We start from the raw sequence: 25,562 nt of genomic DNA, 5'->3' as shown, positions 1-25,562 counted from the left end.
ATTTAATTGCACGGCAGCTGCAATTTTGCAAACAGCAAGCTGACAACTTTTAGTTCCTCTTGTGGAGTTTCCTTGGCAGGGAGAGGCTGCAGGGCTGGCCCATGGGTGGGTTGTGCAGTGAAATCAGGCACACGCAGATGATTCAGCACCCAGCCTGTGGCAGTCTGATTGCTCAGAACCTCCTGCAGCAGCACAGAGTTTCTGCTCTCCTCATTCAGCCCCTCCCCAGAGGAGAACAAACACAACACTGCAGGGTCAGACAGGTTCCAGCTGCCCCAGAGCTGGGATATTCTCCAGGATGGGCACAGGACACTGTCCCCAAACTGTCACAATGGCCCCCTGTGACTGTGCCCAGGGAAAGGTGCTGATTTGAGATGTGCCATGGAACAGGATGTTCCTTCTCTCAGTGCTCTTTTGACAGGAGTTTGCTCAGAACTTCAGAATTGGGTTTGTCCTTCAGAAATTCCAGTTATTACTGATTTTCTCCCCAAACTCCTCTTTCAGTCTGTTGCACCCATGGAGTAGATCTGTGTAATACTGGACACAAATATTTGTGAAGTTGGTTTAATAATTTGTATACAAGATTCTGGAGGGATGTAAAACTCTCTTTACAGCTGAGTCCTGATATCCCAGGTACCACATTTCATAGAATCCCAGAGTGGTTTGGTGTGGAAAGGATCTTGAAGCTCATCTCACCCCATTCTGATATTCAGAGTTCATCCCACCACTAGGAGAATGCCATTTTTGGGATAATTCCCTGACTGTGTCATTAAGAGCAGGAAAATCCTAGTTAAAACATATTAAAAAACACTCTAGTACAAATTTTTAAAAAGGAGTTGTACTTTAAATCTATCCAGTTGTGACTTGGAGATACTTTTTGTTTGGGAAAGTTTAGGAGAAATTTTTCTTGCAGTCAAGGAAAGTTTAGGAGAGCAAGGAGAAATTTTTCTTGCAGTCAAGGACTTGTTCTTTGTCAGCCTGTAACAATATCAACTTTTACCACCACAAATTACAGGTATATCTTTTTTTAACCAAAGAGATTTTATTTTTCTAGGCAACAAAAGAGAACATCCAAGCAGTGATAGTGACACGTTCTCCCTCCAAGGGAATTGATTCTCTGGTAGCAGATTCCCAATGCAAACATGATCTAGCAAAGCTCAACACTCTGGATTAAATAAAGCTCATTTTTCAAATACTGCAACTGAGAAATACCAGGAAAAAAAAAAAAAAAGTTTCACACACTTAAGAGAAATCCATCCAGGACACAAAGCTAAAATCTAAGGGTTGCTCCCCAAAGTCAAGGCAGACAATAAATATGGATCTTCCACTTGTGTTTCAAAGACACCTGGTGCACCTCTCTGAGGTAGGTATTGTGTCCATGTGGCAGATGGCAAAGGGGAGGATCAGCTCCTTGTCCCAGGGTGTCCCTGCTCCCCTGGGACAGTCAGAGCACACCTGGGGCTTGCCAGTCCCTTGGTCTCGTTCCTAGCCAGTATTTCAGCTCCAGTAGTGCTAACACAGTGTCATCTTCAAGTTCCTTTGAACTGTCAGGTATTTCTGGAGGTTTGTAAGCATCAGCTTCTACAGGGCTGGGTTTAATGTTGGGTTTGGGGGGGGTTTATCTTCTTTTCCTAATGACAGGCTAAAAGCAGAGTGGGGTTTAACACTGGAAGCTAAGTGGCTTTCTATAGGGAACTCCCACCAGTGCTAATGTGTGTTTTAATACTGAATTAAAAATAAACCCAGTCCACAGTGCTCTGGGTGATTCCTAGAGCTGTTGAATTATTCATGCCTTAATTCAGCAAAGCACTTAAGTAATTATGTTCTTTCTTCTGTAAAACCCTCCTGTATTTCAAGATCTCTGCTGAGGACCAGAAATGGGATTTTAGCAGAAAAGGTGATGTGGCTGCACCAGTTTGATCAGGTGCCTGAGAGAACAGAGCCCTTTCAAACTGGGTTTTAGGTTAAACCCACGTGGGGTTTATTTCTGCCTCAGTCTGAGGATGCTCCTTCTTGTTCCCCAGTCTAAAAGTGCAAGGAAGGTCACTCAAAACAGTAACAGAAGAATGGCAGGCAAAGGATATTTTAAAATTCAAGAAATAAGGATGTGTTGCAGGCATTTCAAATTAAAAAAAAAAAACAACATAAATCCCCTTCAGTAATATGCACCTTTACAGCACCTTTTAAAAGCCCTCAAAAGCACTTGCTGTTAAGCTTCACAACCCCACTGTGAGGTAAAATAATTCCAATTAAACCTTAAATTTCACCTTCCCTGATTCTGAACAGTCCAAGGAGTGGGGAACTTTCCCCAGCTTATTTTCATCTGAATATTCAGCTGTGATATTTCATTATCACAATGAAAGTCTTGCTACTCCACAGTCAGTGGTGACAAATCAAACACATTAAGGCAGAAAGCAGATGGAATTTCAAGCCTCCCTTCTGGCTCTGGCCTTCAGAGGGCAAAACTTTTTACCAGCAAAGAGTGAGAACTCAACCTTAAAGTGCTCATTCACAGTATTTGGAAACTGGAACAGCTTAGTAACACCATGGCCTTAATTGGCTCTACTCAAGTAAAATATTCAATGTAGTCATTTAACAGATGCAAATTAAGTCACATCCCTAACTAGTCACTTCCCTCTTGCAGGAATTCCCAATGCTATTATGAAGAAGAATCCCAAGTATTCCAGGCAACATGCTTATGCTCTGATGCAGTGTAAACACCAGGGGGTTCAGAGTTATTTTTCAAGCAACTAAAAACTACCTACGGAGGATTAATAAGTTTTATTCAACACTTATCCATCTACTCATTAATTTAAAGGCTACCTTAAAGCTTAGAGGCCGTTGCTTTCCCTAAAGTTCTCAGCACACAAACTACACAGGCTATTCCTGATGGTATAGGGCAGCTCAGAGATCCTTTTTCCACTGTAAATTGCATTTTTGATATTGTACTTGGTATTTCCATTATAAATCATGCACCACACGAGCAGTTTCCCCTCTGAGAGCTGCTCATACGTGCAGAGCCCAATTCTCAGTGTGAGTGGTGCTGATATGTGTGTTTGCCAAAGCCTCAGATTAACTGAATTCCCCTGAAAAATGTACAATCAGCACCTCAGAGGTGGATTTTACAGCAGTGTTGGTGTAAAATCCTTGCTGAGGATTTTACAGCAGTGTTGGTAAGCCTGGCTGTGCCTGTCTGCTCAGATCACACACTCAGCACCTCAGAGGTGGATTTTACACAAGCCTGGCTGTGTCTGTCTGCTCAGATCACACACTCAGCACCTCAGAGGTGGATTTTCCATCAGTATTGGTGTAAAATCCTGGCTGAGGATTTTACAGCAGTGTTGGACAAGCCTGGCTGTGCCTGTCTGCTCAGATCACACACTCAGCACCTCAGAGGTGGATTTTACACAGGCCTGGCTATGTCTGTCTGCTCAGATCACACACTCAGCACCTCAGAGGTGAATTTTACAGCAGTATTGGTGTAAAATCCTGGCTGAGGATTTTACAGCAGTGCTGGACAAGCCTGGCTATGTCTCTCTGCTCACACACACACACACAGAAGATGATGAAATCAAGGTGTGGCTGCCACTGTCCACCACCAGCCCAAGTGCCATCCCTACTCCCACTCCCCTACTCCCAAACCTGCGCGTTGACCACCATGAAGTTAATTTAGTTAATTAGTTAATAAGCTTTTCAAGCTCTGTGAACGGAATTTTATGATTACAAACAGCTTATCTGGGACTCCAGAATCTGATTCCAGAGCGCTGAGGTAGTCGATGGCACCCTCCTCGTGCTGCTGAGAGAGCTCACACCTCCCCAAAGTTGGTGTGTCCGGTCTCCCTGGCGTGCTCCCTGGCCTCCAGCTGCCCCGTCAGTCCCTTCTGGCACACCATGCAGCGCAGGGCGAAGCGATTCACATCCGTGAACTGCCTCTTCCTGCGGGCTTCATCCGCCAGCTCCAGAGCCTGGGCCAGCACCACGTCATCGCTGCTGGGGAAGATGGTCTGGGGAGGAAGGTCCGAGGAGGGCAGGCGGCGCTCCAGCGGGTCGTAGTGGATGCCGTCGTAGATGAGCAGCACGCGCTTGCTGTAGCCGGCGTCCTCGCCGAAGCGGTCGATGCGCACGGTCTGCGTGTCCACCACGCAGATCTCGCACTGGTAGAACTTGGAGAGGATGGAGACCTCGATGGCTCCTCCCCAGGTCTCCTCCCTGCGGATCCAGTCACAGTACTCCCGGTTGGTTTTGCCCAGCACGGCCTCGCAGTACGACTCGGGGTCGCTGGCCACGATCTGCGCGATGAGGTTGCGCATCTCCGGCGCGCAGCCGGGGTCGTACACGCCGCCCTCCACCACGTAGAACACGCTGGTGAACAGGCAGGAATTGTCTGCTGGCACCACCCTCCTGACCAGCACGGGCACGGCTTCCCTCACGGGCTGGGACATGGCTTTTTTGGCCACCACCGGCGAGCCGGGCTCGGGTTTGGATGTGTCCTCTTCCACGATCAGAGTGTCACCTGCCACACAGGAGGAGGGACATAAAGAGGGGACTTAAAGCTGGTGCTGCTCCTCCGACACAACAACACGGCCGTGCTGGCATTACTGAGAGTCACAGAAGGGAATCACAGAATGTTTTGGGATATTAAACATCACCCAGTCCCACCCCTGGCAGGGGCAGGGACGCTTTCCACCAGCCCAGGCTGCTCCAAGCCCTGTCCAGCCCGAGCTCGCACACCTCGCCCGTTTCCCCCAGCTCGGTATCCCGCCGGGAAACAGCGTCGCCCAACAGCCGCCGGCACCACAACGGTCCCCGCGGGACTCACCTGCCCTGGCCCGGACCCCGTCCCCTCCGGACCCCCGGGACGCAGCCAAAGCACCGGCGGCGAGCAGGAAGCGCTGCCGAGCCGGGCGCTGACGCCTCCCCCGGCAGCAGGAACCGGCCCGACCGCCGGTTGATGAGGGGCGTGTGTGCCACGGCCTCTTTAATTAACGTAATTACAGCCGGCGGGGCGGCAGAGCCCTCAGAGCGCCGCCCGCCTCCCTTCTCCCTCCGCCCCGCGGGGCACTCACCCGAGTGGATGCCGAGCTCGCCCAGCCGCCGCTCGCCGTCGCTGAGGTCGAGGCTGCGCGGCGGGAAGCCGAGCAGGAGGCGCTGCGCGGGCGCGGGCACTCCGGTGAGCGCGGCGAGCGCGGCCTGCATGTCGCGGAGGCGGGAGTGCGGCGACAGCCCCGGCAGCGCGTGCGAGCCGCTCCGGGCCTTGCAGCGCAGCCGCAGCATCCTCGGGGCCGCCGCCGCACCGGCCGCCGCCGCTTCCGCTTCCGGCCCGTGCCCGCCCCGCTCTCGCGAGAGCACGCCGAGCCCCACCCCCCCCTCCGCAGCCGCAGCAAGCGGCCAATCAGAGCGCGCGCGGCGCCCGGTCATTTGCATAGCGCCCTTTTTTTGCATAGCGCGCGGCTCATTTGCATAGAGCCCTTGTCATCGGTACGGCACGCCGGGCTTGTGATTTGCATACAGCAGGTGACACCGCCCACTTAATTTGCATGGAGCCGGACACCTTGCCATCTCATTTGCGTCGCCGTGATTTGCTGTGCCCTCCCTTCCGCGACGATTACCTCCCATTTGATTTGCATAGACCGCCTGGATTTGCATAGAGGAGCGAGCTTCCCTCCCCTTTCATCACCGCCCATCTCATTTGCATGGCGCGCGTGCTCCGCTTCCCCTCCAGCCCCGCCCACCTCCCTTTCGGTCTTATTTGCATACAGCGCACGGTTGCCCCGCCCTCCAGATCTTATTTGCATACAGCGCGCGGCTCTCCCTCCCTCCCGGTCTTATTTGCATACAGCAAATAGTTGCCCCGCCCTCCAGATCTTATTTGCATAGAGCGCGCGGCTCTCCCTCCCGCCCGGTCTTATTTGCATGCAGCCAACGGTTGTCCCGCCCTCCCGGTCTCATTTGCATACAGCGAACAGTTGTCCCGCCCTCCCGGTCTCATTTGCATACAGCGAACAGTTGCCCCGCCCTCCCGGTCTCATTTGCATCCAGCGCGCGCCCCCGCGCGCGTGACGCGGGCCGCTTTTTCCCGCCCCGCCGCGCCCCTTTTCCCGCGTGTTCGGTGCCCGGTTTCCGTTCGCCGCCGCTCCGCCGTGCGCGCGAGCCCCGCCGCTCATTTGCATGCGATTTGCATGCGGCGGGGCGGCGGAGCGGAGCCATGTCGGCGGCGCTGCGGGGCGGCGGCGGGGCCCCGCGGGGCAGGGCCGGCGAGAAGCAGTGCTGTGAGTAACCGCGGGGCCGGGAAGGAACGGAACCGGCACCGGGAGGGGGGGATAGGGCTGCGCGTTCGCCCCGAGCCTCGCGTCCCTGTCCTGGCTGTCTCCTCCCGCGCGGATCCCGTCCTGTCCCCTGCCCTGCTGTCCCCTCCCGCGTTTCCCTGTCCCCATCCTCCCGGATGCTGCATCCATCCCCATCCCGAGCTTTTCGCCCCAAATCCGCCTCTCCGCGGGCGCTTTGGGAGCCGGCTCGGGCTGTTCCCCGAGGGAACGTGACCGTTTTGTTAAAAACATCTTTGGTTCGCCCTTGACGGTGCTGCCCGGGCGGGAAATGCTGTTAACGCTGAAAGCCCCATTAGGCAGCGGTGCTGCCTCATTAACAAACACCTGGAGACCACAGAGCGGTCACAGCAGCTCATTAATGACAAGGACACAAAGCCAGCCCGTCCTGGGATGCTTGTAGGTGTTTATCCACCAGGAGATGGGATAACGCCGTGCTGAGTCTCACTTTATGCTCTCCAGCGCCCCTGATGCCGTTTTGGGGTTGTTTGGGGTTTTTTTTGGTTTTTTTTTGTTTTTGCAGCATGGGCTTCCTACATGACCAACTCCCCGACGCTGATCGTGATGATCGGGCTGCCTGCCAGGGGCAAGACCTACATGTCCAAAAAGCTCACCCGCTACCTCAACTGGATCGGGGTGCCCACCAGAGGTAGGTGGCTGTGTGTGGGGACACCCCTGTCCCGTGCTGGCACATCCCTGCCAGAGGAATGTCCTCACCCTCCCCTCTCCCGTGTGTGAAGTGTTTAATTTAGGGGTGTATCGGCGTGAGGCAGTGAAGTCCTACAAGTCCTACGACTTCTTCAGGCACGACAACAAAGAGGCCATGGAAATCCGCAAGTGAGTCCCTGGCAGGGCTGGGGGCACTGGAGTTTTGGCAGGCTGTGGGTGTGAGGAGCAGAAAATAACCCAGAGTCCCTGGGGAAGGGAAAAGGAACAGCACAGGCTGTGCAGGGATCCTGCCAGGGATGGACGTGGGAGTTTGGGGTGGCACAAAGCTCAGATCTTGGTGCCCCAAGATTTTTGGGGCCCTTACGACGGTGCAGGGCTGTGAGGGAGGTGCTTGAACCCCTCCCTGCTGGCTCAGAAGCTTTGCTGTGGGAATGCTTTCCATCAGCTGTGACCATCCCTATTTCTGTCCCGCAGACGCTGTGCCCTGGTGGCTCTGGAAGATGTGAAGTCTTATCTCTTGGAGGAGTGTGGGCAAATAGCTGTAAGATCCTCTGCACTAAAAATAGCTTGACATCAGGGCAGTTCAGATCTGGGGTGTTCAGGCACCTGATTTGGGGGTTAAAAGGCTTAAGATGTTCAGTGCCCCTTCCTCGTTTTCTGCCAGGTGTTCGATGCGACCAACACAACTCGGGAGCGCCGGGACCTGATCTTGAACTTTGCTAAGGAAAATGCTTTCAAGGTAGTGCTTTAGCCGTGTGTGTGGTTTAATTTGCAGTCTCTGTGGCTCCCTGGCACAGGAGTTCTGGCTCTGAATGTGCTCCCTTGCCTTTTCCCCAGGTGTTTTTCGTGGAGTCTGTCTGTGATGATCCAGAGGTCATCGCTGCCAACATCCTGGTGGGTGCTGCCCCCTTCCCAGGCTGGGCTGCTGTGGGAGTTTGGGTGCTGCTCAGTGCAAGGTCACAGGCTCAGGGAGCTCCCTCTTGCCTTTCACCTGCCCAATAAGCAGCTGGGATTTGCAGGTTTATTAAAAGCCAGAGATGCCGTTATGTGAGAATGTGGGAACCGAGCGGAGCCGGCAATGGGTGACCTTGAAGCTGTGCTGGCCAGGGAGGGAGGGCAGAGCTCTGAGCCAGGGTGTCTGTCAGGGCCAACCACTTCAGTGCCTTAAGAGTCGCCCTTTGTTTCCTCTCCAGGAGCAGGTTTTTCCTCGGGGCAGCGTTAAACAATGTGGATTTGTTTCAAAAGGGGGGGAATGTTATTCATCTTTTGTTCTCTCTTGAGTTTGCTTAACTCACAGCTGTCTGTTGGGCAGGAGGTGAAAGTTTCCAGCCCTGACTACCCAGAGAGGCACAGGGAGAATGTGATGGACGATTTCCTGAAGAGGATTGAGTGCTACAAGGTCACCTACCAGCCCCTGGACCCGGATGCTTATGACAAGTAAGCAAATCCCTTGGCACATCCCTTATAGCAACATGAGCTGCTTTGCTGTCAGGGTGCTCCAACACCTCTGCCCTCCCCAGGTGTGGCTGTGTGCAGGTGGATCACAGGTGCCCGGTGAGATTTGAAGGGATTTTTCTCTGTGTGCTGCAGAATCACAGGTCCCCAGTGAGATTTGAAGGGATTTTTCTCTGTGTGCAGGTGGATCACAGGTCCCCAGTGAGATTTGAAGGGATTTTTCTCTGTGTGCTGCAGAATCACAGGTCCCCAGTGAGATTTGAAGGGATTTTTCTCTGTGTGCAGGTGGATTACAGGTCCCCAGTGAGATTTGAAGGGATTTTTCTCTGTGTGCAGGTGGATCACAGGTCCCCAGTGAGATTTGAAGGGATTTTTCTCTGTGTGCTGCAGAATCACAGGTCCCCAGTGAGATCTGAAGGGATTTTTCTCAGTGTGCAGGTGGATCACAGGTCCCCAGTGAGATTTGAAGGGATTTTTCTCTGTGTGCAGGTGGATCACAGGTCCCCAGTGAGATTTGAAGGGATTTTTCTCTGTGTGCAGGTGGATCACAGGTCCCCAGTGAGATTTGAAGGGATTTTTCTCTGTGTGCAGGTGAATCACAGGATGGTTTGGGTTGGATGGGATCTCCAAGCCCATCTCTAAGAGCCATGGGCAGGGACACCTCCCACTCTCCCAGGCTGCTCCAAACCCTGTCCAGCCTGGTTTTGGTCACTCCCAGGGATCCAGGGGTGCCCATTCAGGGCAGGATTTTTAAACCCAGCAGTTCAGAGCCTGTCCTACCCTTCCTAGAGGAGCAGTAGCTGGGTGACACCAGGTGCTCCTGCCTCATTTTTCAAACCACCCATGTGGGTGTTTTTATTTTATATCCACTGCAGAGATCTCTCCTCATTAAAGTGGTTAACGTGGGTCTGGTGAACTGAGTGCAGGATTACATCCAGTATAAAATTGTCTATTACTTCAAACAAGCCACCCATGTTTGGTGGTTTTATTTTATTTTATATCCACTCCAGAGATCTCTCCTTCATTAAAGTGATCAACATAGGGCAGCGGTTCCTGGTGAGCTGAGTGCAGCACCCTCACAGACGTGTTTTATGAAAAATCCTTTCCTTAGGATTTTTTCCTCCTGAGAAGCTGAGAGGAAAAAATCCTAAGAGTTTTAGGAATAAAATGTAAACAATGGTTATCTGCTGCTGTGGAATGCAACAGGTGCATCTGTGATTGGTCTCATGGGGTTGTTTCTAATTAATGGCCAATCACAGTCAGCTGGCTCAGACGCTCTGTCTGAGACAGAAGCTTTGTTATCATTCTTTCCTATTCTATTCTTAGCTGGCCTTCTGATGGAATCCTTTCTTCTATTCTTTTAGTATAGTTTTAATATAATACATATCATAAAATAATAAATCAGCCTTCTGAAACGTGGAGTCAGATCCTCACCTCTTCCCTCATCCTTGGACCCCTGTGAACACGGTCACACAGGGCTACATCCAGAGTAAAACTGTCAATTACTTCAAACAAACCACCCAGGTGGCTGTTTTTATTTTATATCCACTGCAGAGATCTCTCCTTCATTAAAGTGATCAACGTGGGCCAGAGGTTCCTGGTGAACCGAGTGCAGGATTACATCCAGAGCAAAATTGTCTATTACCTGATGAACATCCACGTGCAGCCGCGCACCATCTACCTGTGCCGCCACGGCGAGAGCGAGTACAACCTCCTGGGCAGGATTGGAGGGGACTCTGGGCTGTCACCCCGGGGCAAGCAGGTATGTGGGAGCCAGGGCTGATGCCTTGGAGTGGTTACCCCTTCAGTTTTAGCTTTTGGGTTTCTCAGACTCTGTGCTGGCTCAGTGTGGGGCTCTGAGCTTTGTATGAGGTGTTGGCACAGATGTGTTTTGTGACAAATCCTTTCCTTAGGATTTTTTTCTCCTGAGAAGCTGAGAGGCCTCAGGAACAAAATGTGAACAATGGTTATCTGCTGCTGTGGGATGCAACAGGTGCATCTGTGATTGGTCTCATGGGGTTGTTTCTAATTAATGGCCAATCACATTCCAGCTGGCTTGGACTCTCTGGTCAGACACAGGATTTTGTTATTCCTTCCATTCTTTTCTTTTGCTTGCCAGCCTTCTGATGAAATCCTTTCTTCTATTCTTTTAGTATAGTTTTAATATAATATATATCATAAAATAATAAATCAGCCTTCTGAGACATGGAGTCAGATCCTCGTCTCTTCCCTCATCCTGGGACCCCTGTGAACAGCACCATAAACTGTTAGTAAGTTCTCTTCACAGAATCACCAGGTTGGAAGAGATCTTTAAGATCATTGAGTCCAACCCAGCCCTAACCATGGCACCCAGTGCCACATCCAGTCTTTTTTTAAACACATAGGAATGGTGACTCCACCACCTCCCCAGGCAGCCATTCCAGAACTTTATCACTCCTTCAGTAAAATACTTTTTCCTAATATTCAACCTAAATTTCTCTTGGTGCAGCTTGAGACTGTGTCCTCTTGTTCTATCGGTGCTGCCTGACACATTCAATTCCTTTACAATTCCTGACCTTTTCTCAACACTTTTATCATCTATCATTTTCTCTCTACAGCAGCATCTCCTTCATATTCTGTCCTAATCACTGCAGAATCATCTGCTTTGGCTTTCACTACATATGCATCACCTTTTCAGTCTTTACAGATTATTGCAGCAAATTCCTCTTCCTGGGCCAGGCTGATCCCCCAACATCCCTTTCTGAAGCCTTACATAACTTAGACTTTCAAAATAAGACTCAACTGAAAAATACAGTTTAATAGAATCAGAAAATGCTCCTAAGTACAGTTGAAAAAGCAAAACAGAAATGTTGGAAATAGTAACATTAGAGTATAAGTAATATCTTATTGAAAATACATTCTGATATAAACTGTATCTGGTTTTCAAACAGGGTAGTTAGACTAAAGAATCCTTTTCCAGCTGGGGAATCAAAAAGCATAAACAAGAGTGAATTGAGGGGAGCAAAGCAGGGGGTTGGGACTTCATGACCTGAAGCTGTAATGGGACAATTAACCCCAATATGGAAATGGACCAAAACTTATAAAAGTGTAAAAACTCATGACTGGGACCCATCCTGGGTGTAGCCCTGTCCAGGCTCTTGTATCCTTTAAAGGCTTTTCAATAAATACCTGTTTTATTGCCTTTCAATAAATACCTGATTTATTCTTTTTACTCTGTTCCAGATCACTCTGGGGCTGGACAAGACTAAGAAAATAAGAGTAGATATTTATTAAAGGCCTAAATAGTTACACCTTGGGCAGTCAGAAGCTGCACCCAAGATGAAATGATGGTCGTGAGTTTTTCAGACTGAAATAAGTTTGGTCCATTTGCGTATCAGGGGTTAATTCTGCAATTACAGCTCCAGGTAATGAAGTCAGATACCCCCAGTTCACTTTTGTTCACCCTTTTCTCCTTGAATTCCAAGCCCAGAGGGATTGTTTTGCCTGAAAATGTGAGGATGGTAGTTAACCCTTTATATGGAGTTTAGAGTTGGGCACAAATGCAGTACAGGATTTGAAAATTATAAAGGTTAAAGTAAATTAGAAAGGTTAAAATCTGAAGGCATCAGGCTCCACATCCCCAAGTATGCTCTGAGCAGCTGCAGCTCCCCTGCCCCCTCAATGCCTTAGGATTTCAGCTTTTTTGCATTTAATATATTTGTAATCCTGCAGTTCTTTATTGCATAACTGTAAACTCCATATTCATTGTGAGCTGCTGCTTTGCCATTTTGGGCAGACACAGCAATTCCTCTCCAGGCCTGGAAATCAGGGACACCTCACTGCCTCAGGCCCCAGAAATGGAAACAGAAGTGAGTTGTGGGCAGCAAACTGAGAATAAATTACTTCATTATCTGAGGATAAATTATTTCATTACCTGAAGCTGTAATTGGAGGATTAACGCCCAACATGCAAATAGACCAAATTTATAAAAGAGTGAAAACCTGTGACCTATAGACCATTTTTGGGTGTAGTCCCCTTGTGGGGCTTTTCCTGCCCTAAATACACCTGAATATTTATATTCAATAAATATACCTGCTTTTTATTCCCTTAATTTAGTCCGACCTGTGTTTTCAGGGAGCCCAAAAAGGCATCACCCTCCCCCTAACCTCCCTGGGGCTTTTCTCCCCAGTTTTCCCATGCTCTGAAGAAGTTCATTGAGGAGCAGGAGATCGTGGACCTGAAGGTGTGGACGAGCCAGCTGAAGAGGACAATCCAGACAGCAGAGTGCCTGGGCGTGCTCTATGAGCAGTGGAAGATCCTCAACGAGATTGATGCTGTGAGTGAGAGGCTGCTTAAAAAAACTCAGCTTTTCTAGGTGGGGAGTGATGTTTAAAGGCAAATTAATCACCACAAACCCAGCTGATTTGTGTTGGAACCCTGGATGGTGAGAATTTTCAACTTTCTGTGCAGAGCACTGCATTGGACCAAAGACTGTGGAGAAAAATTGATGAATAGCACTGGGATTACAGGTGTGGAGATGGTTAGAAGTGTGTCATGTCACAGAGTAGAAAACTTAAAGTTTAGAGGGTTAGAATATAGTAATAAATATGAAGCAAGATGGAGATTTGAGGGTGGAGACAGGTTGTTGTTGTTCTCCTCCTCCTTTTCCTCCTCCTTTTCCTCCTCCTTTTCCTCCTCCTTTTCTTCTCCATGAGTTTGGGTGGTATTTTATAATTAAACAGGAAAGTCCAAACTATGGGCTTCAAGAGATCCGTTATTGGGTTAAAAAGGAAAATAATCTAGGTATCATTTCTTAATTAAATAGTTTAGCCTTAAAAACCTTATAACAAAAAATAATTTACCATTCTATACCTTACTAATAAAAGACAGAACTCATGGCTGTGAGGCTGTAGCACTAATAAGAAGCAATAAACACCAAAGTCTAAACATCTCAAGTGCCTTCAATCTTAACCCCAACAAAAGCAGAGAAAAAACAAACTAAACCCCACAATTTCTGTTGATTTATAGCCATGTTTTTGTATTAATGGAGCTCAGCCTTCCCGGATGGGGTTTGGGGTGGTTTTTAGAGGGCTTAGAGTGCTCAGAGCTGCCAGGGGATATATTCCAGGTGGTGTGGAGGAGGAAAAGAGCACTGAACATCCCAGACATCTGTCACACCCTCCTGCCTGGCCAAAGGTTGCTGCTCCCACTCTGATTCCCTCAGGAAATTGCAGGCTGGTTGCTGGGGAGGTGAGGGCTCATTTGTCATCCCTGGCAAACACCAGGGATGTAATCTTTTTTTTGGTTTTGAGATAAAAGCCAAAGCCCAGCCTCTTCAAACCAGCCTGGCACCCACGCAGGGGCAGGGCTGGGTCACTTGCAACACCTAAAATTTCCATGCCAAAAAGGGATCTCGGCCTCAGCCTCTGCTTTTCGTGCCCTCCCTGCCGGCCCTCTGATGAAATGAGGTTTGTTTGTGGTAAGCAGTTTTTCCTTCCCTCAGGGGGTCTGTGAAGAAATGACCTATGCAGAAATTGAAGCCAAGTATCCAGAGGAGTTTGCCATGAGGGATCAGGAGAAATATCTTTATCGTTACCCTGGAGGGGAGGTGAGGACCCTAAAAAGCAACAACACACAGTGCAGTGGAACAAACATTTATGTGGGGGTTGGACTTAAAACTGATTCCATTTGAAGTTATTCTGCCAATATCTGTATGCAAAATTGCAAATTTTCATCCTAATGAAAGCATTAGTGTTCCCAGTTGTCTTTTGGGGGAAATGTTTCTTGATTTCCCCCATTGGGGTGTGCAGATCCATTTTCAATCCATTCATTTGGCCGCTTGCTGGGTGCTGCCCTCAGACACCACCAAGGGGTTTCTGCATCCCAGAATTGTCACTGAGAAACCACCTGGGAAACAAAATTATCCTGGGTGCGGCCTGGAGTCATTTCTGGCTTTGCTTCACAACCTGTTTAAATGAATCATTTACTATTTTATTTGGTTTTTTCCCTGACTGCACTCATTGAGTTCCCAGTAATCCGAGCCCTCCCACAGTCTGAGGCTTCTGACACCGAATTTCACTTTCTGCTGTTGCCTTTTTTTGGCTTTTTTTTTGTACTATTTTTACCCCACCACCCATAACCTCCTTGAACTTTCTGCTGCTTTGACTGATATTTCCCTGAATGTGACTGTGTTAATTGCCACCTCTGTTTAACCCTGTGTTTACACAACCCCTTGACCAGTTCCTGTTTGGTTTTCCAGTCCTACCAGGACTTGGTGCAGCGCCTGGAGCCAGTAATTATGGAGCTGGAAAGGCAAGGAAATGTCCTGGTTATCTCCCACCAGGCAGTTATGAGGTGCCTCCTGGCTTATTTTCTTGACAAGAGTGCAGGTACAAAAATAAAGGGATGGCTCCTGTCCCTGCTTCCCCTCATGGGGTTTTTGGGAGGGTGGTTTGCAATGACTGGGTGGATTTTTTAATTTTATTTTATTTTTATTCTATTTATTTTAATTTTTATTTTATTTTTTTTTATTTTTTTATTTTTATTTTTTTAACTAGGTGGGGGTTTCTTAACAAGCTGTTTAAAAAAGGAGGAAAAGAAATGTTTCAGCAGTGGTTTAACCTCATGGGGTTTTGAGAGGGTGCTTTGGAATGACTGGGTGGATTTTTATTTTATTTTTATTTTATTTTATTTTTTTAATTTTTATTTTATTTTTATTCTATTTTTTATTTTGTTTTTATTTTATTTTTATTTTTTTAACCAGGTGGGGGTTTCTTAACAAGCTATTTAAAAAAGGAGGAAAGGAAACGTTTTAGCAGTGGTTTAACCTCATGGGGTTTTTGGGAGGGTGGTTTGGAATGACTGGGTGGATTATTTTTATTTTTATTTTATTTTTATTTTTTAAATTTTTATTTTATTTTTGTATTTTATTTTATTTTTATTTTATTTTTATTTTATTTTTATTTTATTTTTATTTTATTTGTATTTTATTTGTATTTTATTTGTATTTTATTTTTATTTTATTTTTATTTTATTTGTATTTTATTTTTATTTTATTTTATTTTTATTTTAACAAGGTGGGGTTTTTTTTTAACAAGCTGTTTAAAAAAGGAGGAAAGGAAATTTTTCAGCAGTGGTTTAACCCTTGAATTGCAGCAGTGCAAGGAGCTCCCCAGGGATGTGCTGCTGTTTTGCTGCCCAGATGTTGTTTCTGAAGCTGTTTTCAGCAGAATGTGTAGAGGATTGGTTTTTAATGGAAAGGAAAATAAAAATTCATCATTTTCTGATGAATTTAAGAGCCTCAGTGGCCTGGAAGGGGTGGCAGGAGTGCTCCACCCCAGGGAAATGCTGATTTCTTGCACAGCACACACACCTGGAATGTTCCAGTGTCCTGCAAGCTCCAGTGAGTGGCACTAGAGCTTCATAAAACTTTTAATGACGTTAATAAACTTCTAAAAAACTTCATAAACTTTCAAATACAGCTCTGAATAAATCTCCTGTGGGCAGCTGTTGCTGAGGTGCTTTCCCAGCCCTGTGCCGTTGAAGAGGTTTCCTCTGGCTGGCCCTGGGCACTGCAAGTGGAATTATGGAATTATTTGGGTTGGAAAAGCCCTTTTAGAGGGTGGGATCCAACCCCTGACCCAGCACTGCCCGGTGTTGGAGAGCCCTGAGCCAGCCTGGCCTCCTCTCTCATTCCCAGCTCCTGTATTTTGATTTTCTGTGTCTCCCTGCTGTCCTGAGTGACTCTCTGGGTGCCATCCACAGGCTCTCACTCCCAGGACAGTTCCCATTCAATCCTAGAATAGTTTGGGTATAAAAACCCTTAAAAGGTGTTTTTAATCTGGGTGCCATCCATAGGCTGTCATCCCCAGCACAATTCCCATTCAATCCCAGAATAGTTTGGGTTAAAAAGACCCTTAAAAGGGTTTAGTCATTCCCAGCTCCTGTATTTTGATTTTCTGTGCCTCACTGCTGTCCTGAGTGACTCTGTGGGTGCCATCCACAGGCTCTCACTCCCAGGACAGTTCCCATTCAATCCTAGAATAGTTTGGGTATAAAAACCCTTAAAAGGTGTTTTTAATCTGGGTGCCATCCACAGGCTGTCATTCTTAGGACAATTCCCATTCAATCCCAGAATAGTTTGGGTTAAAAAGACCCTTAAAATGGTTTAATCTGGGTGCCATCCACAGGCTCCCATTCCCAGCACAATTCCCATTCAGTCCTGGAATAGTTTGGGGTAAAAGGACCCTTAAAATGGTTTAATCTGGGTGCCATCCATAGGCTGTTATCCCCAGCACAATTCCCATTCAGTCCTGGAATGGTTTGGGTTAAAAAGACCCTTAAAAGGGTTTAGTCATTCCCAGCTCCTGTATTTTGATTTTCTGTGACTCTCTGGGTGCCATCCACAGGCTCTCACTCCCAGGACAGTTCCCATTCAATCCTAGAATAGTTTGGGTACAAAAACCCTTAAAAGGATTTATTCTGGATGCCATCCACAGGCTCCCATTCCCAGCAGAATTCCCATTCAATCCCAGAATGGTTTGGGTTAAAAACAGCCTTAAAAGGGATTAATCTAGGTGTCATCCACAGGTTCTCATTCCCAGGACAATTCCCATTCATTCCTGGAATAGTTTGGGTTAAAAGAACCCTTAAAATGGTTTAATCTGGGTGTCATCCACAGGTTCCCAGCACAGTTCCCATTTAATCCTGGAATTGTTTGGGGTAAAAGAACCCTTAAAATGGTTTAATCTTGAGTGCCTGAGTACCATCCACAGGCTCCCATTCCCAGCAGAATTCCCATTCAATCCTGGAATTATTGGGTTAAAAAGACCCTTAAAAGGGTTTAATCTGAGTGCCATCCACAGGCTCTCACTCCCAGGACAATTCCCATTCAATCCCAGAATGATTTGGGTTTAGAAGACCCTTAAAATGGTTTAATCTGGGTGCCATTCACAGGTTCTCATCCCCAGGAAAATTCCTATTCAATCCTAGAATACTTTGGGTATAGAAACCATTAAAATGGTTTAATCTGGGTGCCATCCACAGGTTCTCATCCCCAGCACAATTCCCATTCAATCCTGGAATGATTTGGGTTAAAAAGACCCTTAAAAGGGTTTCATCTGAGTGCCATCCACAGACCCTCACTCCAAGGACAATTCCCATTCAATCCTGGAATGATTTGGGTTAAAAAGACCCTTAAAAGGGTTTAGTTTGACCCTCTGTGGTGGGCAGGGACATCCCAGTGCTGCTGTGGGGCTGGGGTGGGGACAGGGGGGCTGTGGCATCCCAGGTGACCCCAAAACACCTTTTTGTGCCCTAGATGAGCTGCCCTACCTGCGCTGCCCCCTCCACACCATTTTCAAGCTCACACCTGTTGCCTATGGTAAATAACTGCTTTATTCTCATTTTTAATTTGAATTCCTCTCCTGGTTTGTGTGGGGGGGAAGTTGTGGGAGGTTTGGGTCCATGTGTGGCAGCACCTGGCCATGCTCTAGAAGCTTTGGTAATACATCAAGAGGTTATTTCCTGGTTAATATACAATAAATTACAAGGAAAAGGGTTCTGGGGAGCAGATGTGGAGGTGCAGGGTCTTCTTCCCTGACCTCTCTTTTAAACAATTGGATTTTCCCAATTTTTCCCAATTTTTTTCCCAATTTTTGTGGGTCAGCAAGGCTGTGCCTCCAAACTTGGGGTGCAGTCAGTTAAAATTGGCTTTTCTGTGCAGCCCAAACAACTCGGGGCTGTGCTCTCACACTTAAAAGCCACCAAGTGTAAAATTCTGTTTGCGGGGTGAACTGTGGATTTATGATCTGTGTTATTTTTATAAATAAGAGATTCATTCCTGTGCATTTTCCCTGCTGTTTTGTTAATAAATTACTCATATAAATTTCTCTTTCTCTGGGGTGAAGGCTGCAAAGTGGAGACAATTTCCATGGGTGTGGAGGCAGTGAACACCCACCGGGAAAAGCCCTCCCTGAACTCAGTAAGTTTTGCTGCACCCCTCTGGCCCCACCTTTTCCAAAACAAGCCACAAAACACTTAAAACACTTGCTAGAACTGCCTGGTGCCTTTCAGTGAGCAGAAGGATTCTCTATTTTGGGAGAAATAACCCCCAAAAATCAGAATTAATTTTAAGGTGCCTCCCAGGCCAGTGGGGATATTTTTCAGAGCTGTTGTAGGGAACAGAAATGGGCAAGTTTAGGGTATAAGATTATAAACTCCAGGTTTTGCTCTCAGTTTTCAGTGCAGTGTTTGTTGCTGATGCTTATTGGTAATTTCAAAAAGACTTGGCAAAAGGGTTAAAGTGGATTTTTCTCCTTGTCTTGATGAGTTTTCTCTTTCTGAAATCCTCTCTCTGCCATTGTTTAAATGACTGTTGGCATTGTTTAAATGGCTGTTTAACCTTGTAACTACCTCAAAAGTCTGGGGGAGATCTCTGAGGGCCTTGACTTTGCAAACCCTGTTTTCCAAAGGGACTGTAAGGAAAACCTCAGTGATTGCCTCTAATTAATTCCCCCAATTAGAGAGCACAAACCAGCTCTGCTGGCTCACAGGAACTCTGAATGCATCTGATTTTAGGTTTTATCCATTCAGGCTTTTTGTTGTAGTTTATGAAGGTCCCTTGGGCTGGGATCTGGTTATTCCTTTGTGCTGAGGGAATGGGGATATTGGGAACCTGCAGCTGTGCCTGGAGGCTCTGTCAGATGCCAAACTGAGGACATTGGGCATGATTTGTGTGGATCCTTGTGGTTTCCAGCTCACAGGGAGTTGGATTAGGTGATGCTTAAAGGTTCTTCCAACCCCAACCACTCTGGGATTTATCACTTTTCCAACTTCTCTGTGACCCCTGCATGGAAATCATTGCTGCCCACTTGGAGGCTGCTTCTGTTCTTTGCTTTGCTTGGGTAACACAGCTGTTTTGGGGCAGAAGAAGCAGGAAGAAGGGAGAGTTTTCTATTTGCTTTTTTTTTTTTTTCACTTAAATTCTTCGTGCAGAGAGAAAAACAAACAAACAAAAAAATAAAAAAAACCCACCACCCAAACAGAGCCACCTAAGCAAAACAAAAGTCCCAAAGGGAAGTAAAACTGCTGAAAAACCACTTTGCAGTTGTCTCCAAGCTGGATGAAGTTGTTTCCAAGCCGGTGCTGAGCTGGGGAAGGCCCAGCCCGGTGCGGGGTCGCTCAGGGAGGGCTGCTGGAGGTGTGTGACGTTCGTGCCTTTAAACTCTGGTTCCCCCTTTTCATTCCTGGTGATTCCCTCTGTGTGGGATCAGCACGACCTCCCCAGCAGGCAGAGCCCTGTGAGGATGAGGAGGAACAGCTTTACCCCGCGGGCCAGCGCCGACACCGTAAAGCGCCCGCGGCACCACAGCCTGGGCAGCAAACCCCTGCACCTGCTGGGGCCTCTCCCATCCCTGGATGCTCGAGGGCCTCTCCCATCCCTGGAAGCTGGAGAAGGGGCTGAGCAGCCACAGCTGGAAGTCTCTGTCCAGGTGGTACCATCCCTTTGCTCTTCCTCCCCACCATTGCCCGAAATCCAGGCCCTGCCCAGGAGCTTGAGCAGGGTCTCCGCTTCTGCATGGAAATTATCCAGCCTGGGTTGGATTAATTGTAAAAGCCCTTCAAAACCAACTCCAAAACATCCAAATTCCCCAATCCAGCTGAAATTGTGGTGCCAGTCTTTCAGAGTCAGGCTCCACACAGGCAGGTTTCCATCAGTGCCACGGGGTTTTGGCATCCCTGGAAGCTCGAGGGCCTCTCCCACCACTGGAAGGTCAAGAAGGGGCTGAGCAGCCACAGCTGGAAGTCACTGTCCAGGTGGTGCCCTCCCTCTGCTCCCCCTCCCCACCATCACCCAGGGTCCTCCCCAAAATCCAGACCCAGGATCTTGAGCAGGGTCTCCGTTTCTGCATGGAAATTATCCAGCCTGGGTTGGATTAAGGACAAAAAACAACTGAAAAACCCCTTCAAAACCAACCCCAAAACATCCAAATTCCCCAATCCAGCTGGAATTCTGGTGCCAGTTTTTCAGAGTCAGGCTCTACACAGGCAGATTTCCATCAGTGCCACAGGGTTTTGACAGGGGCCTTTCCCATCCCTGGAAGGTCAAAAAGGGGCCGAGCAGCCACAGCTGGAAGTCACTGTCCAGGTGGTGCCATCCCTCTGCTCCCCCTCCCCACCATTGCTCAGGGTCCTCTGTTGAATTTGCAGGCAACCCCAACAAGGGAAGAGATGAGAATCTTGACTCCTTGTTTCAGAAGGCTGATTTATTATATTATTTTCTATTATATATAAGTATATATTATTTTATATTATATATATTATATTATTTTATATATAATATCTATTTTATATATATTATATTAAAAGAAAATTATATATTAAAACTACACTAAAGAATAGAAGAAAGGATTTCATCAGAAGGCTAGCTAAGAATAGAAAAAGAATGATAAAATCTTGTGACTGACCAGAGAGTCCAAGCCAGCTGACTGTGATTGGCCATTAATTAAAAACAGCCACATGAGACCAATCACAGATGCACCTGTTGCATTCCACAGCAGCAGATAACCATTGTTTATATTTCGTTTCTGAGGCCTCTCAGGCTTCTCAGGAGAAAAATCCTAGCAAAAGGATTTTTCATAAAATATGTTCGTGACAGTTGTCTCCAAAATCCAGACCCTGCCCAGGATTGTGAGCAGTGTGTCTTTTTCTGCATGGAAATTATCCAGCCTGGGTTGGATTAAGAAAAAAAACCAACTGAAAAACCCCTTCAAAACCAACCCCAAAACATCCAAATCCCCCTATCTAACTGGAATTGTGGTGCCAGTTTTTCACAGTCAGGCTCCACACAGGCAGGTTTCCATCAGTGCCACAGGGTTTCATTCTGGATAGGGTTTTGCTTCTGGGCCAAAACCTGATTGGAAAAGTTATCAATACCCTTTTTGTCCCAGTTTTTTACTGCAGCCCAGTGCTGTCCCTGCCTTCTATCACCTCCTGCTGCTCCACAACCCTGCCCTGGGCTCACAGGAAATTTTGGGGCTGCTTCATTCCTCCCTCATTTGCTTTGCTGCTTTTCCTATTTCAGTCTCTGTAAGATGCACTTTGAGCCCTGCTGTGCTTCTCTGTTTCCTTTGCAGCCTCCAGAGGGAAATGCTTGCCTCTGAGCACCACTGCAAGCAGCTTGGGTGTGCTCTCTTTGGGGTTAGTAAGTTGGATTTCTCTTGATTCCTGTTGCATGGAAACCACCCTGGGCAAAGACAAACCCATGGAGCAGAAGGAATCTTGTGCTGGATAAAACCTGAGGTTTTGGGGGACCTCAGTGGGGGCTGAGCCTGCTGATCCAGGGGCTCCAACTGGGCTTGGCTGCTGGAAATTGTGGTTTTAGCCCAGCTTGCTCCATGCCTGGAGCAGGACATGGGATGGATCATGGTGCTGAGCAGGGCAGGATCCCAGCTGAGTGTCCCAGGACAGGGTGTGGTGACATTGCTGCTCTCAGGGATTTTGTAGGAGTCACTGGATTGTGGATTTGTTGTTGATTTTCACTGTCTGAGTGTGTTCCTGGTGTCTGTTGGGCCCTGAGTGAGGCAGAGGAAGGAGTTTAATCAAAGCTCTCTATTTGTTGTGGTTAATTTACAAGGTGGTCACTGTGATGGTTCTTGGGTGGTTCTGGCAGTGGGATTCCCCATGGAGAAGGGGAATAAAAGTGAGAAACCCTGAGTAACCAACCTGCCTGCCTATTCCTGAGCTTCTCCACCTCTCTGAGCTTGTGTGGGCTCAGGCTGAGATGGGAAAACCCTTCAGGGTTTGGCAGGAGGCTGAAGTGTCACTACAGGACACAAAACAACACAAGTGCACACTGCTGCTCTCAAGGTGAAGAAGAAAAGGGAAAGTTTGTTTTCTGACTCCAACATTTATAAAAGTGACCCTGGATTGGAGGGTGACAGTGCCCCCTCTCCAATGACACTGGGCAAACCAACAGTCCATCAAATTTCTCTTCCTCCATGAAAGAATGCAAAACAATCAGTTATTTACAGAAAGTGTGTGAGAAAGTTTGCTACAAGAATATAAACATCAGAAGGCTTAGAAAATCTTAAAAAATCACTGAAGGGTGATGTAAAGAATGAAACAGGTCTTTGTGTGTCAGACAATACCTTTTCCTGACCTAGAGATGGGGCAACTGAGAGGTGTTTAAAAACTTTTATTCCATCTTCAGTCTTATTTGAAGGGTGAGACAACACAGATATTATAATTCACACTGTCACAACCAGAAGCCAATTATTTCCTAATTACAATACACTATAAGCATTTCTTGGCCTATCAGCTTTTTGCCATGCCATGCTGTGGATGTCTTAAAGCCAAAAATGTAAAACTACCCCTTTGTGGGTGTCACTACACACATTTCCCATATTTTTGTGCTTGGATGGAAGGGATGGAGCAAATCCTGAGGTGGTTCCTGCCCTGGGCAGCAGCTCCATGGAGCTGGCCTCACCTCTCCGTGAGCTGAGCTGCCTCCTGCTTTACCCCCTCCTGCCTTCCTTGCTGTGACCTCTCCTGTTTCTCTTTTCCCTGCAGAAAATGGCCACTTTGGGCGTGTAGGAGTTCCTGCTTTCCCCTTGGATCCAGCTGGGAATTCCAGCACCAGGAGGAGCCGGGGCTGGAGCATCCCTGGGGCACCGTGAGCCACCCTGGCCAGCACTTGCCTTGAACTGTGATTCTAGAGCCTGTCTGTGTCTTTTTTTCTTTCCAAATGCTGCATTGTCTGTCCATGGGGCTGGAGATGATTTCCTGTGGAGATTTTTCCAAGCTGCTTTTAGTGCTCCCAAGCCAGCGCGTCCCCGGGTGTTGAAATCGTGTCCCACGCCTTTCCTCCTGGCCAGGAGCCCAAATTAACCACAGTGGGAGGACAAAATAATCATGTTTTCACTCACTGAGGCAGCTTTTCTTTGGAAAAGGCATTTCCAGGCCAAATCCCCCGGGTTTTATTTCTCCATTTCCAAGTTATTTCCAAGTTCAAACTCAATTTTTTTTTCTGGTTTTCAGCCATCCAGGGAGCTCCTGGTAGGGTTTGACTTTCCCTCCTTGAGTGCTGCTGTGAATCCCCCAATCTGAGCCAGTTCCTTTTGGCTTGGATGTTTGTTCCAGGCTTTTTCTTGGATCTGACACCCAGAAATCCATCCCATGGGCTGCCTCCTGTGAGGGAAAGATGGGAATGAACCCTCCTGCCCCTCTCTGGGATCAGCACAGCTCCCAGTGCTTTAAATCCCATCTCAACCCCTATTTTAGCTTCTCCTCCCTACCAAAACTCCATCCTCTCACTCATTTTTCCTGCATTTTTGGGGTGTTTTTATCCATTTACCCCCAAAAATGGGAGCGTGGCTGGGACCAGCAGGGCTCCTGGGCAGGGTTTGCAGGAAGCACAAGGGTTTTTACCAGTTTTCTTTATTTTACACCAAATTTTTAGGCCCAACAACAAGCTTTTAACTTGCCTCTGAATAAGCTGTGAATGTTCCCAATGCTGCCTTTCATAGTTTTAAGCTGTTGTAGAGTTTGCAGCTCTGTGTGGCCGTGTCTTAACTTAAATCCTTCCCTTAAATCCCCACCAAACCCCAATTTTCAGTTCTCTCCCACAAGTCTTGACTTGCATTTTGCCAAACTCCATTTTACCCCACTCCAGCTGTTCTTGCAATAAGGGCAGGACCCTCAGGTTGGGTGAAAAAAGGAACATTTGGGTCCAGAACAAAAAGCTGTTCTGGACCTGCTGTTCCCAAATGACTCCAGGATTTATCTGAGCAATTCTGGGCCCCAGAAGTTGCTTATTTTAAATGTGTAAATAAATGTTGGATATACCCACAGCAGGGAAAATATGCCCTGGTTGTGGAGGAACTCAGCAACCCCAGAGCTTGAGGCTTAACCTGGGCATTTTGAGCTCAAACTTGGTTGTTTTCAACACTCCCAGAGTTGTAATTTGATAAAACTGAGATAGAGAGGACCAAGGCACAAATCTGGACCCCTCAGGATTTCTGAGGAGCGGAAAAATGTGTTGATCTAAAGCAGTTGTGCCACAAAAGGGTGAAATTTGCTGGTGAAAAATTGAGTTTCTATTTGTTTTTCTCCTCAGGGTTTCCCCCCCCCCCCCCAGGTCTGGTTTTGGATTTTAAATGTTTTTATGTTTAGAAATAAACCAGAAAAAATAAAAAAAAAAAGTTGAAGGAAGAGATTTAGAGCCTGTCCATGGCAGTCCTGACTGTCACACTCCAAAGTGCTCTGAACGCACAAACCCGTCCTTGTCAGGCTGGCTGCTCTGACCAAACCCCTCCTGCTCTGGAAAAAGGAGTGGAAAATGTACTGTAGGATGTTTACACACAAAAATGCTGGGATAACTTGCTGAAGAGTTCAAGATGTTCATATCACTGAGTAGTAAATGATTGTAAGGAGACAAAAAAAAAAAATCTATATTTTTACCTGCTGGGATTTGTGAATGTCGCTGTTGATTTGTTGTTGGTGGTCGTGACTTTTGTTTTTTAATCACTGCTGAAAATCTGGTGTTTTGCAGTTTGGCTCCTTTTGGGGGCTGTGGGGTGGAATTCCATCTTTCTCTGCAGTGTTTGTGCCTCAGTGCTTTAATTAAAGCTTTTTCCTCCTGCATTTTTAGCCTTGAGAAATGGTTTAAAGCAAACATACCTGGAGCAGAGCAGCAAATCTGGGAGCAGATCATTGCCCTGAGGGGCTGCAGGGCTGGGGTGATGCCAGTGGGCACCTCCTGGCAGCTCCCTGTGCCAGGGATTTCCTTGAAACCACCTGATTTCCCTTGGCACTGGGCCTGCAAACACCCCAGAACAAACAGGCCTTGCACAACGAGGGTTTTTAGAGATGTTTTTTGGTGGAACAGCTCGCGCTGTCAGTGGCGTCAGTGCCACAGCCTGGTGGATTTGGGGGTGTGAATGTAAATTTGGGGGTGTGAATGTGAGCCTGGCACCTTCCTGAGCATTTCCCCGGGACTTGGGGAGGGTTTTGTGAGCCCCTGAATTTCTGTGCCTCTGTTTCAAGCAGCACAGGTGGAGCTGGCTGCTGTCACCTTCAGTGGGGCCTGCCTGCCCCTGTGTGTGTCACTGCAGAGAAAAAGGAGTACTTGGGCTA

The 25,562-nt window shown here is 47.5% G+C and overlaps 2 protein-coding genes across 3 annotated transcripts; one reads left to right on the top strand and one right to left on the bottom strand.

Annotated features, from left to right (window-relative positions):
• Positions 1-1,018: 1,018 nt before the first annotated feature.
• YOD1 (YOD1 deubiquitinase) lies at positions 1,019-5,274 on the bottom strand. Its single transcript, XM_063177844.1, has 2 exons — positions 5,067-5,274; positions 1,019-4,513 (listed from the first exon to the last, which is right to left on the bottom strand). The coding sequence occupies exons 1-2, from the start codon at positions 5,272-5,274 to the stop codon at positions 3,807-3,809; spliced, it is 915 nt and encodes a 304-aa protein (XP_063033914.1). The 3' UTR covers positions 1,019-3,806.
• Positions 5,275-6,166: 892 nt separating this feature from the next.
• Positions 6,167-25,070, top strand: PFKFB2 (6-phosphofructo-2-kinase/fructose-2,6-biphosphatase 2). 2 transcript variants are annotated; one of them, XM_063178225.1, is made up of 16 exons: positions 6,167-6,269; positions 6,847-6,972; positions 7,064-7,160; positions 7,467-7,533; positions 7,657-7,731; positions 7,830-7,886; positions 8,305-8,429; positions 10,002-10,209; positions 12,616-12,762; positions 13,930-14,034; positions 14,686-14,815; positions 17,746-17,808; positions 18,335-18,408; positions 19,700-19,918; positions 21,563-21,626; positions 22,998-25,070. In XM_063178225.1, exons 1-15 carry the CDS (start codon positions 6,206-6,208, stop codon positions 21,587-21,589), a joined length of 1,584 nt encoding a protein of 527 aa, XP_063034295.1. In that variant the 5' UTR covers positions 6,167-6,205; the 3' UTR covers positions 21,590-21,626; positions 22,998-25,070. The 2 variants fall into 2 exon arrangements, with proteins under 2 accessions (XP_063034295.1, XP_063034296.1); XM_063178226.1 differs by lacking the exons at positions 19,700-19,918; positions 21,563-21,626.
• Positions 25,071-25,562: the final 492 nt, after the last annotated feature.

The sequence above is a fragment of the Melospiza melodia genome, chromosome 28 (genome assembly GCF_035770615.1).
Source record: "Melospiza melodia melodia isolate bMelMel2 chromosome 28, bMelMel2.pri, whole genome shotgun sequence".
Classification (NCBI taxonomy): domain Eukaryota; kingdom Metazoa; phylum Chordata; class Aves; order Passeriformes; family Passerellidae; genus Melospiza; species Melospiza melodia.
The sequence above is the reverse complement of the archived record's forward strand: the minus strand, read 5'-3'. Positions and strand labels throughout refer to the sequence as shown.